Source organism: Capra hircus, chromosome 3 (assembly GCF_001704415.2).
Source record: "Capra hircus breed San Clemente chromosome 3, ASM170441v1, whole genome shotgun sequence".
Classification (NCBI taxonomy): Eukaryota; Metazoa; Chordata; class Mammalia; order Artiodactyla; family Bovidae; genus Capra; species Capra hircus.
The window spans coordinates 93,188,362-93,202,334 of record NC_030810.1 but is presented as its reverse complement, the minus strand read 5'-3'; the positions used below and the strand labels follow the sequence as shown (position 1 = coordinate 93,202,334).

Below are 13,973 nucleotides of genomic sequence, written 5' to 3'. Positions count from 1 at the left end.
TAAATCTAACAAAACATGTACAGGACTTATAAGCTAAAGTCTACGAAACACTGAAATCAAAGAATCCCTAACTAATACATACAGTGTTCATGTATTGGAAGATGTAACAGAGTAAAAATGCCATTTATCCTCAAACTGATATACAGGTTTAATGCAGCTCCTATCAAAATCGCAAGATTTTCTGCAGATACAGAAAAAAAGTTATCCTACAATTTACACGGAAAGCCAAAGGAACTAAAATAGCTAAAGCAACCTTTGAAAAAGAATAAAGTGAGAGAAACCAATTTATCTGCATAAAAGACTTATCATATAACCAAAGTAATATAACTAAACCTAGATGAGTCTTCAGAGAAGTAAGCTGAGTGAAAAACAGCCAATCCTAAAAGGCTACATGCGTGATTGCATTTTTATAATATTCTTGAAATGAGGACATTTAAGTATAGGAGAACAGATCAGTGGTTACCAGGGAAACTGGATAGCATTTGGGGAGGGTGGAAAGTCGGTATGTCTATATATAAATATATATATAGACCCTTGTGGGGTCTGTTGTTCTGTGTCTTAGCCATATCAACATCATTATCCTGGTTGTGATATTATATTATGATTTTAAAAGATGCTACCATTGGGAAAAACTGGGTAAAGCGTTCATGGAATTTCTCCGTATTATTTTCTGCAACTTCATGTCCATGGGGTCGCACAGAGTTGGACACAGCTAAAGCAACTTAGCAGCATGTAAATCTACAATTATCTCAAAAATTTTAATTACTAAAGAGCCACCTCAAAGAGGTTCCCACTGGTAAACTGGGAATAATTTGAGCACCAAAATAACTGAAGGCTATAATAAATTATAAATAGTTGAAAAGACTCCATGGGGTTGCAAAGAGTATAGACACGACTGAGTGACTAACACTTTCACTTTCTTTCAGGAAGCCATTAGTATATACTAATGATAAAGAGAAATGGAGATAGACAAGCAGACAGATGGACAAGGAAGAAGAAAACGGCTTATTTACAGTAGAATCCAAAAAGATTTACGGCGATCTTCTCACAGTGATAGAAATAGTGAATCATTATGTTGCACACCTGAAACTAACATAATGTTAAATGTCAACTGTACCTCAATTAAAAAAAAAAAAAACCCAACTGGCAAAGATGGAAGAAGCACTAGAGTTAAGACTTCATCATTTTGTAACCATCATACTCTAGCTTGGCTTATGAAGCTAGAGCAATGGATGCTAAACTGGAGGGAAGGGGTTCCGATACAGAATAGCAAATTAGCATAATCTTAGTGACTCAGCTCTGCATAGATTGCTTACTTCTTGAAATGAAAACACACACACACACACACACACACACACACACACACACAAAAACCAGTAACTGTACTGGGGAGAAATCAGGTAATATCTGGCATAGATGGACAAACTTCACATCACCCCAAAAGGGCAGATGAATATTGTGTATCTCTATATGTGATCCCCTGTGGACACAACATTACTTCTGTGTTTTTCTAACTGTGGATGCGCACCCTGAATGAGGAATCATCAGAAAGTTTGAAAGTGAAGAACACCCTAACTATTTAAAAGGGAGGTATCATGTATTCTTCAAAAGTATCGATATCATAAAAATGAAAGAAGGGCTGAAGATACTAAACAGCTATGACAACTAAATGTACTATGTGATCCTAAACTGAATTCAGTGGAAGAGGGGAAAGTTAGCACTATCAAGGATATTACTGGGTCAAGTGGGAAAACTGGGTACGGGCAGCAGATGTGAGAAAACATCAGCCTTTCTTGAAGTTGGTAAGTGCACTATGGCTTTGGAAGAGAACGTGCTTATTTTTAGGAAACACACACTGAAGTGGTCGCTGTTTTGTTGCTAAGTTACATCCGATATCTGACCCCTTTAGGACCCCCATGGACTGCAGCCCCCCAGGCTCCTCTGTCCCTGGGATTTTCCAGGCAAGAATACTGGAGGGGCTTGTTACTTCCTTCTCCAGGGATTGAACCTGTGTCTCCTGCACTGGCTGGCAGATTCTTCACCACTGAGCCACCTGGGAAGCCCACATACTGAAGCATTTGATTGTAAAAAAAACACCAATACGTGCAGCTTTCAAGTGGCTTTTAAAAATTAAGAAAAACAGATAGCACCAGTGAGGTAAAATACTAACAACAGATGAAACTAAAGGATATAAGGGTAATCTTTACACTACTCTTGAAAGTTCTGACAGTTTGAAATTATTTCCAAATAAAATAATTTTAAAGTCCTTCAGCTTTTGTTAACCAATCAAAAAGAAGTAAGATGTGGAGACTAATTTAGATAGGATCAATCAGTTTAGTCACTCAGTCATGTCTGGCTCTTTGCGACCCCATGAACTGCAGCATGCCAGGCTTCCCTGTCCATCACCAACTCCCAGAGCTTGCTCAAACCCATGTCCATTGAATAGGTAATGCCATCCAACCATCTCATCCTCTGTCATCCCCTTTTCCTCCCACCTTCAATCTTGCCCAACATCAGGGTCTTTTCAAATGAGTCAGTTCGTAGCATCAGGTGGCCAAAGTATTGGATTTTCAGCTTCAGTATCAGTCCTTTCAATGAATATTCAGGACTGATTTCCTTTAGGATGGACTGGTTGGATCTCCTTGCAGTCCAAGGGACTTTCAAGAGCCTTCTTCAACACCACCTTCAAAAGCATCAATTCTTCAGTGCTCAGCTTTCTTTATAGTCCAACTCTCACATCCATACATGACTACTGGAAAAACCATAGCCTTGACTAGACGGACCTTTGTTGGTAAAGTAATGTCTCTGCTTTTGAATATGCTATCTAGGTTGGTGATAATTTTTCTTCCAAGGAGCAAGCGTCTTTTAATTTCATGGCTGCAGTCACCATCTGCAGTGATTTAAATTGGACAGGCCCCTAAAAAGTACAATAGGCTTTTGTACAAAAGTACAAAAGAGCATAGGCTTCTGGGTTAAGACAAATTTGGGTTGAAATCCTAGCTCTGCCCTTATTAGCTGACCTCAAGATGTCTCAATTTCTTCATCTATAAAATGAGAGAAATAATGCTTACTTCATAAATTATTTTGAGAGTTAAACGAAACAAGGTCTGTAAAACATCACAATGCCTGGCTCATTGTTGTCACTGCACAAGGCTACTCATTATTGTTATAGGTGAGTAGCGGTGATACACGTGGTGATGGTAGTTATTGTGGTGGCGAGGAAGCCATGGAGACACAAAGGTGACCAAAATAAGGTTTCTAAGCTCAAAGGATTTAAAACCATAGAGATGAACCATAAACTACAGTGTGTCACGTAAGTGCAAACAAAACGTTACTGGGGTGGAAACAAAAGTGTATTTACTTCTGGGCAGCTGGCCAGAAAAGACTTATCAGGGAAGGCGATGGTCACGTGAGCGGGAGAGGTAAGCCAAGATGTCCCCGGGGAGAGGAGCGGGTGAATGGTGGGGCTGTCCTCACCGAGGTAAGAGGTGCAGTCTGAGAGCTTGGGGCATGTGTGGCAAGCAGGGGAGGCGGAGGGAAATACACAATGTGGCTGGAAAGCATACCCAGCACCAAGCTGGGGAGGGTACAGGGCCTGAATGAAACATATAGGGTTGCACTGTGTGGGGGGGGAGAACCACTGGAGGTTTTTGGGTAAGGGGTGCTGGACTGTTGTGATGAAAACCCCACGAGGCCAGGGTGTCAGCAGGCAAATGGATAGCTGGTGGGGACCAGGCAAATGACACTGAGGATTTCAACTTTGTAACAACCAGCTGTGTCCGGGCCCTGCGCCTCTTACTCCGGAGTTTCTCTGCACCAGACTGTGGGCTCAGTTACACAGTCATGTCCGACGCTTTGCGCCTCATGGACTGTAGCTCACCAGGCTCCTCTGTCCATATCTCTGGCATCTCCCGCATGGGCTGGGTGATTCTTTACCACTTAGCGCCACCAGGGGAGCCCTCACCCACCTATGTAGACTCAGCTTATTTACCTCAGGCTGGCCCAGAAGGCGCTCTGCCTACCAGAACATTCTGGCTACCAAAATCCCCTTGAAGATGAGGCTTCCTGCCCACACTGGGTGGCACCGTATGTATCTGATGTTGTACAGGCGAGGAGCCCCCAGGTGGTGCACACGCAGGACTGCACTTAAACATGAACTGTGGGTGTTAAAGGTGAGTCACCGCACTCCTGTCTGTACTCTGTTGGCTTTTGTGGATATAAGAAAAAGACATGAAAGTTTTAATTCACTTTTCTTTAAGGGACACACTAGTCAAATTGGGGTTCTTCTAGAGTTCGCGTGTGCATGCTCAGTTGCTTCGGTCAGATCCGCCTCTTTGTGACCCTATGCACTGTAGCCTGCCAGGCTCCTCTGTCCGTGGGGATTCTCCAGGCAAGCATACAGGGGGGTTGCCGTGCCCTCCTCCAGGGGCTCAGACCCACATCCCTTATGTCTCCTGCATTGGCAGGTGGGTTCTTTACCACTAGCGAGTGCCACCTGGGAGGCCCCTTCTGTTCGTGTCTTACTTAACCCAACTAGTTTGGTTAGGACTCACGCTTCTCCCATTTGTAGTAAGAAGGAAGAAGAAAGTGTTTTCAAAGGATGTTCTTTAACTCTCAAGTTTACTAGAAAGTGATTTGAAGGTGGGCTGAAATTTAAATCAAGCAGACCACACAGTGGCTCCGGGTGGATCATGCAGTGGTCACGAGGGCCCGCTCCCACCTCCTGCAGTTACCTCGGAGGCGATGGAGGTAAAGCTGCTACTGAAGTGCACGTGCTTGTGCATCTCGCTGCCGTTGGCCGTCAGGAGCCAGGCCCCGAGGGCCTGGTCTTCACCAGCCGACTGGTTGCTGTGGCTCTGGTTGGGCAGGAGCTCGGCCAGGTCCCAGTGGTACGACGGTGTGGCCCCGACCAGCGCAATGAGGATGGCTTCCGTGGCCACGTAGAGCTGAAAGAGGAAACACACAGAGCCATCTAGGCTGGAAATGCAATTAGCAAGCTTACAAACCTTCAATGAGCAGTCTCGCTTTTGTGTCTGTAGGAGCTACAGAAATGAGACGCTTTAGAAACAGAGGAGAAAATGGAAGCAAGCTTCCTGATCTACCACAAACGGAACCCAGCTATCGCATCTGTAAAGCACCCTGTACTTCCTTCAAAGGTTTTTTCCTGCATTTGAGATACATCAGATCTGAGGGCACAGCATAGAACGGTTCCAGACTCGCAGGGAGTATTACCTGCTCTGACTTAAACTAACATTCTAGTTATTTTCTCAACACCACACATTAGTTCAGATAAGCAGTTTCCAGGGCACAGGAGTGTCTTGGTCTTGGATTCATGATCTAAACAAGAAAACATGTTGTGGCATAGTTAATGTTTCCAAAAACAGTATGTGTGTGTACATATATATAAATCAACTAGATCACACAACAAGTGACTCCAGGTGGATGGTGTGTGTGTGTGTGGTGGGTGTGTGTATGTGTGTATATATATATATATATATATATATATATATATATATATATATATGAGAGAGTTAACTCAGGCAGGTTGATAAGAAGTCCAAGCCTAAGGCCCCTTTAATGAGGACGTAAACACTCTTTTGCCTTAAACAAGTAGGCCTCATGGGCAGCAGTATCTCTTGTTCAAGTACATGCCTTTTTTTGAGCTTTGGATGTACGTTATGGGAGAAGTGAAGTGAAGTAGGTAGGTCATGTCCAACTCTTTGCGACCCTATGGACTGTCGCCTACCAGGCTTCTCAATCCATGGGATTTTCCAGGCAAGAGTACTGGAGTGGATTGCCATTTCCTTCTCCAGGGGATCTTCCCAACCCAGGGATCGAACCCGGGTCTCCCACATTGTAGGCAGACGCTCTACCCTCTGAGGCACCAGGGAATCCCACGCTATGGGAGAAGGTCTGGGCAAAATTTTCACAGCCTTGAGGTATTTCCTTTTCTATTCTCAGCAGCTAGCAGAAAAGTATAGAAGGCTCCACTTAAACTAGTGAGGCAGGTACTCTCCCGCCCACTTCCAGTGCCTCTATCCCTGTTACTTTAATAAAATCTACACAAAGCTCTGAGTGACTGAGACTGCCTCTGGTCCTGGAGTTAAATCTTCTCCTTGGGACCACGAATCCGGCAGCACTGATCACCGTTTACCATAAGCTGTTGTCTATGTGTGTGTGTGTACACACACATACACACACATGGGGGAGGAAGGAAGCATGCTCTGTTAAAGCAAGGAAGCTTTATATGCACTTGAGTAGGTATACAACTTACAAGATGTAAACAACTCAAAATCCTAGCTGCTCACCCAGGCTTTTAGCTGTAATTGTTGTTTAATCTAAACAGAGCTTCCCTCTAAAGAAAAAATATCTCATTCATTCAATCAATGATTATTTATTGAGCATATATGACATTTCTCACTGAATGTTTTGGGCTTTATGGCTATTCACAAAGCCATATTGGGTTTGTAAGCTGTTGAGCCCTGTGCAAACTTTTTATGCTATAGATCCATTTTAATTTTTTTTCCATTTAACAACCTTTTATTTTATATTGGAGTAGAACTGATTAACAGTGTTGTAATAGTTTCAGGTGGACAGGGATGGGACTCAGTCATACATATTCATCTATCTATTATCCCCCAAACCTCCCCCCCTATCCAGGAGGCCACATAACATCAAGCAGAGTTCCTGTGCTATACAGTAGGACCTTGTTAGTTACCCAGTTTAAATATAAGAGAGTGTACATGTCCATCCCAAAGTCCCTAACTATTCTTCCCCCCAATCCTTCCCCCTGCAACCGTTAAGTTCATTCTCTATGAGTCTGTTTCTGTTTTGTAAATAAGCTCATTTGTATAATTTCTTTTCAGATTCTGCATATAAGGATTGTCTTATATTTCTCCTTCTCTACCTGACACTATAGATCCATTTTATATTACTCTTGTGATGATTGTTTCGTTTAAATTTTATTAGGAAAATACAGGAAGTCTATTCCATTGTGAAACAATCTTATTCTAAGAAATTAACACAACTTAAAAAAATTTAAGCTAAAAAATTATTGCTATTAACTTAGAACTTAAAGTCTTAAAATACCTTTAAACAAATTAAGCATTTAAAAAACACAAAGTATATGATTTCTGTATAGTACCTAGTAACACCTAACTGGATGGATGAGTTGACCAAGGCATAAAAAGGTGGAAAGAGTTGCTCACAGATTTATCTCCACTGCCAGGGAACTCCCAGCTCCTTCCACACCATTCTGGAGGGGCATATTCAGCTGTTAAGTGGATAAGCTGAAGCACCAAAGGCAGAGTAATTTATCACAAGCAGATGATGGAATTACTGTCAAGGAAAGAGAAAAGAAGTCATGACACTGTGTGTGTCATAACAGAAAGCTAAAACCCAAGATGTGATTTTTCCCCTGTCTGCCAAGGCTGCAAGGATGTAAGCAGTCCCAACCTATTGTGAGTCCAATGACTGTGGGCCTCTGGAGATGCAAAGTCGCCACAGGTCAGTCTGTGTGTGTGATTTACTGTCAAATGCAAAAGAAAACATGTTTCTAGACTTATATTGCTTCTTGGCCTCTATTTGTATATTATTAAGGACGTTTTCAGAACAGGAGGCAATCAGCTTACAAAAATGAAAACCTTAATAATTGCAAGAACAGCATTTAGCAGCAGCTATAATTACAAAGCCACTTGCACCCGTTTTAGTAACTGCCCTTCCTGATTACAACCTGCTGAAATTTAATTCATGGGTAAAGAAATGAAAAAAATACAGCAAAGGGAACTCAGGAGATGAGGCAGAACACACGTTCTGGTAAACGCACAGCCTTCAACCCAGCAAAGCTAACTAATGGTGTTTTCTCTCTAAAGGTGCTCTTTTCTGCTTTGGTTGTACCACTGACTTTTCCTGGAAAGCACTTCCTCCTGCTGTCAATGTCTGACTCTTTCCCCACCTCTGAGATGTAACTCAGATACCCTTCCTTCACCCCACCCACCACCACCTTCCCTCCATCCCCCCAGAAGCCCTCTCCTGCTTCCACTCACTCTGAAAACTTGATCGAGACCTTTCTCAGAACCCATATCATTTTCTTCACTGCACTATACATTTATGTATTTACTTGCTTTAGGTTTTTCTACTGAAATATACTCTCTGAGGGCAGGATCTACATCAGATTCACCTTCAGGTTCCCGAAGCAAGAAACTAAGGGCCCAAATAGATGATATCACACATTCAACAAGTCAATGGATGAATGAATGACCAGAATGGGAATACTAATAACAGCAGCAAGCACTTCTCTAACTATATAAAAGACACCATTATAAGTGTTTGTTGAAAATATATTAACGCATCTTATTTTTATCTGGATCATTCTAGTATAAGTAATGTTCTAGGTAAAGGAGGAAATCCTCCAAAGGATCCTCTAATCTGAGGCATATTTCACTGTGGAGACTATCATTCCTGGAAGAAACTACAATGTCTAGAAAAGAGTTAAAAAACAAAAGAGGTGGAGCTGATACATAACACAGGAAAATAACACAGGGGGCAGTAAAACCTAGATAATTGGTATTACCCGTATCATTCTTACCATTCTGCAGGTTGATTAAATACTTCGTCCTTTCCCACTTTCTCTGCCCTCCTCCTACCACGCCGCAATGTTCTCATTACCCCCATGCGCACACATACACCCGCCTCAGGGAACACACAGGGCCACGGCTTTGTGTCACCAGAGGGGTCAGAAACCTGCAGCTCTTCCCTCAGTGCCACTGCCGACACCCCACCTCCCACCACCTTGTCTTCCCTCCAGTTCCTCCGGAAGCCCCTCCTGCTTCTGCTCACCCCCTAAAGATCCACCTAGACCCTTCCTGGAACCCATATCATTTGCTTCACTGCACTATCCTTATGCATAGCACGGTGTCAGCCTTTCCGTCTTTGACACAGATGGCCACCTGGCTTTGCTAAGGATAAAACGGACCGGGTAGCCTGGCAACTATGCTACTGCCCGATGCAAGCTAACTAGGAAAGGTGATAGGGAGACCAGGGTTAGGCAAAAGCGGAGATGCTTGAACTCTGCATGCAGATTACTGTTAGGCCCTTTACACCAGAGCCACAGACACGGGACACATGGTCCCATGAAGTCAAAGACAGTTTAGCCCTTAGCCAGTCAGAGGGATGTGCCACCTACACAACAACACAGGGTGGTTTTCCCCAGTTTGCCTTCTTCAGCTGTGACAGTGTCCCAGAGCTCTCATCCTGCTTCTTCCACCGAGGACAAACACTTTCCTACCCTCCCGCTGCTGTGACACCGTGCACACTCACCGTATAGCCTCGTCCAGAGAATCACACCCATCTGCAGATGGGCCTTAAAGCCATGATGAAAAACCACCATCCACTCTCCTTCGGAGTGGGACTAACAACGTCTCAAATAAATCATTATCCTCACTAGTGCTACCTCCAGGGAAGGAAAACAAGCGCCACAGATGGTGGGATTGTTGTTTCCCTCTCGGTATAATTATAATTAGAAAAGTGACTAAGATGCACTGGGGGATTGAAATTTTAAAAGTTTCAAAAAGTGAACGTTTTAGAAGTAATTTTATACTAACAGCATTATAAGCTTTTATCATGCTCAGGAAATGAAAAATGTCTCCCATAAATTATCTCATCAGAGTATCTTGTGCTGTGACATCATGGTAAATGTGATGTTTATGTTGTAAGTAGGAAAGATGAGCCACAGGGCAATTATGTAACACACTAATGGCAAAACCAGGATGAGACTGGGAGCCACCTAACTTTGGGGCCAGAACTTTTTTCAGAGAAAAAGTTGGGAGAGGGGAAACAAAGGCAACTTCATGGTGGTCATCACTGTGAATATTTTACGCACTTAGTACTCAGTCATCTAACTGACTCAACCAAAAGCATTATATGAGCATGACCACATCACGAAGGCAGCACTAAATGCCCATGGCCTGGCACAAAGTAGGTGTTCAATAAATATCTGTGGGGGACTTACTGATAATATTGTTTTTGGTCACACCACACAGCTTTGTGGGATCTTAGTTCCCCAACCAAGGATCGAAACAGTACCCACTGCCCTGGAAGCACAGAGTCATAAGCAGTGGGCCACCAGGGAACTTCCTGATACTATTTATTTTTTGGCAGCACTGGGTCTCCACTGCTGCACGTGTGCTTCTCATTACGGGGGCTTCTCTTGTTGCACAGTGTGGGCTCTAGAGCGCGGGCTCAGTAGTCGTGGTGGACTGGTTTAGCTGCCCTGAGGAATATGGGGTCCTCCCGGGCCAGGGGTTGAACCTGTGTCCCCTACATTGGCAGGCAGATTCTTAACCACTACACCACTAGGGAAGTCCCACTGACACTATTTTTTGTGTTCAAAAATTTTAATTATGCTCTAAATAACTGGTGTCTTTAAGTCCCATTTCCTCCCCGACTCTCATCTACATAATGCCACCAGATCGGTCTCCTTGATGCAGTCCTCATGAAACCCTTCTGGTTAGATCATATTACTGGGTAAATAACAGATGTCCTAGCATCCAGATCTCCACCACTTGGCACAACGGCTACCTTATCCACATTCGAGCTTTCTGAACCAGCCTGTTGAATTCCCCAAACAGGACTTTTCACGGTGTGCTGTGAAAAGCATATGCAATCTGTACACCTGAGTCTGAACTGCAGCTCTAGTAAATTTCCAGCAAATCAAAACCTTTCTAAACTTCATGTTTCCTTCTAGTAAGACCGGACATTGGCACTACATCTTTATCTAACTCATTCATATCTAGCTAGCCTATTCTGAAGGTCAAAGGGGATATTTCTTTAGCCAACAATGTAGAGTAAATCATATAGCTCCATCCAAATAGCACCTATCAGAGCCTCCCAAACTCTACCTTGCAGAGACTGGTTCTGTAGGCCGGGATGGGACCTGATATTCTGTTTTTCTAACAAGCTCTGGTGGTGTCAGTGTTGATGGCTTGGGCCACACCTTGTGTAGCAAGGGTCTAGGGTATGCCCTCTTCTATACTTTCTCCCAAGCTATGTCTCCCCACCTGAAATGACCTTCCTGCTTCTCTCTAAACCCAACCTTCAAAGTTTAGCTCGAGCTCAGTCCTTCTTCTGAAGTTTCAACAAATCACTCTGGACCACGCTGATATCTCTTTTTTAATTAATTTATTTTTTAATTGAAGGATAATTGCTCTACAGAATTGTGTTGTTTTCTGCCAAAATCAACATGAATTAGCCACAGGTATACATATGTCCCCTTCTTTTTTAATGTATAAAGCATTTAATGGTTCTATTACTTACTGCTGCCGCTAAGGCGCTTCAGTCGTCTCCTACTCTGTGTGACCCCAGAGATGGCAGCCCACCAGGCTCCCCCGTCCCTGGGATTCTCCAGGCAAGAACACTGGAGTGGGTTGCCATTTCCTTCTCCAATGCATGAAAGTGAAAAGTGAAAGTGAAGTCCCTCAGTCACATGCGACTCTTAGCGACCCCATGGACTGCAGCCTACCAGGCTCCTCTGTCCATGGGATTTTCCAGGTGAGAGTACTGGAGTGGGGTGCCATTGCCTTCTCCATTACTTACTGGGAAAATATTATTTCGCATCATTATTTAACAGTATAGATAGAGTTACTTTTTCCTTTGCTAATGATTGATCATCTTCTGAAGAGAAGAAACCCTGACTTGTACTTCTATATCCTTTTAAGAAAACCAACACACTACTGTGTGTCTAACGGTCTAAGATACATTTTGTTAATGAATTCCTTGCATAATCTGGCACAGAAAATGACAATGGGTTAAAACCCAGTAATTCTGGGACCAGCCAGTAATTAAGATTTTGGACACATATTTGATATGCATCTGCTTCACTCTCAATCTCCCAAATTAAACGGAAATGCCACCACCTGACCACCCCCCTTCTGTTACTTTAGTTTACTTTTTAAGAAAAATTTAGTGAGCACCAACACTTCACAACACAGTGTATTACGAGCCTCGGGTGATCACAATGATGAATAAGAAACAGTTGTTTTCTTCTGAGCACATACATTCAGGTGAGGACAACAAATATGCCCAAAAATATAAATATAAGGCACATTTAGCAAATGCTCTATTAGCCAGAGTAGAAATTAAACTAATGAGAGCATAAAGAAAGCAGATGTGAATTCTAACTCAGGGAATAAAGAGAAAGGTTGCAAATGTGACATCTGAGCTAGGCAGGGAAAGACTGGGAGGGGTTTAGTCAAAACAAAAATCAAGGAAGGGGGATTCCCTGGTGGCTCAGTGGTAGAGAATCCACCTGCCAATGCAGGAGACATAGGTTCTATCCTTGATCCCAGAAGATCCCACATGCCTCAGAGCAGCTATGACCAAGTGTCCCAACCACTGAGCCTGTGCTCTAGAGCCTGGGAGCCACAGCTCATGAGCCCACGTGCCGAAACTCGAGAAGAGCCCGAGCAGCCACAAAGACCCAGCACAGCCAAAATAGAAAAGGAAATTATTTTTTAAAAATCAGGGAAAGAGTTCTTAAGCCAAAGAAGAAGTCCAGTCAGAGCCAGGAAGATAAAGAACACATTCTTAGTGTTCTTTGAAGAAGCAGTACGGGGCAGGCTCAGCTTTTGCCAAACTTCAGTCACCTGAGTAACCCCAGCTGCAACAGTGCTACACGCCCATTTCTGCTTTTTATTATTTACTTAATGGTCTGCTTTTAAGTTGACTCAAATTTTTTTAACTTAAGTGAACTTACAGAGAAATAAAATTGTATATCAATACAAATATAACCATCCAGGTGTAACTATAAACACCCTGTTACAATGTAAGTGTTAGCTATAATATTTTTATTCAAGGTAGGACACAAGAGATATTTTGGGGCAAGTTTTAGCAGGGAGGCATGAAAGCAAGGGAGCATGCTCAGAGGGTTGGGGTCAGTGCTTTTGTGCCTCACAGCCACTGTTACATCTTTGTTTGCCTCATTTGGACGTGCTTCTGATCTATACTCCCCTGGACCCTCCTTCAGCTGCTCTGATTCCTGGGCCAGACGTGTGTTTAGTTCCATGATAGCATTTGCCTCATCAAGGTTGCAGGCAGTGAGAATGACACTGATTCCAATCAATTCTGATGGGCTCCAGGCTGCCTTCCCTGCAGACTTCAAGCTCCAGCTTCAAACACAGAGACAACAGCCTTACAGAGACTGCCAAATCAGCTCCCACGATGGTATAAGGTCAAATCCTCAGAACAAATTATTCACTGATACATATATAATCGTATACATATATACAACACAGATACACACATATATACAAACATATATCTCTCTCTAGGAGTTCTGTTTCCTCTTTCTCTGGTTGAACTATGACCAACACAACCTCAGACAAACATGGCAAAATACAGGCATTTATTAAACCTGGAAGTAAGTATACGTGTTTGTGATACTATTCTCTGTATTCCATTTGAAATGTTTCATAATTTTTGAAAGTTTTTTTTTTTTTTAATGAGTAATAGGGGAGTTCCCAGGTTGCCTGGTGGCTACGATCCTAGGCTTTCACTGCTGTGGCCTGGGTTCAATACCTGATGGAAGACTGAGACCCTGCAAGCCATGTGGTATGGCAAAAAAAAAAAAAAAGAAAAGAAAAGAAAATGAATAATAAATGCAATAAAAACAGAATAATGTTGTTCAATCCTAACCAGGTAATGTTTTTATACAAAGTCTGAACCTTCCTTAATCCTGGTTCAGTCCCTTTGTTAAAAGAGGTATTTGCTAATGTTTTGAGAAGTGCTAGCACTTTCTTCTTAAATAAACAAAAGGATTCAAAAGAGAGTAACCCTCTTATTTTATGCGTTAATGCTATTTAATAATATTTCCATACACCACCTAAATCTACCACACAGTCCATTCCTTGCGATGTCAGAGAATGCAGAAAGCTGCAAGATCGGAAATAAATGATGTGGTGGTTGCCAGGGCTTAGGAA

General features: G+C 42.8%; 1 protein-coding gene across 3 annotated transcripts in view; it reads right to left on the bottom strand.

The window, feature by feature from the left end:
* The window catches only part of SLC22A15 (solute carrier family 22 member 15), a 99,562-nt gene that overhangs the window by 77,070 nt on the left and 8,519 nt on the right, over positions 1–13,973 (bottom strand). For all 3 annotated transcript variants that reach the window (XM_005677825.3, XM_013962511.2, XM_018045954.1), the window contains exon 2: positions 4,734–4,946. In XM_005677825.3, the coding sequence (XP_005677882.2) occupies positions 4,734–4,946 (213 nt within the window). The remainder of the gene's footprint in view (positions 1–4,733; positions 4,947–13,973) is intronic.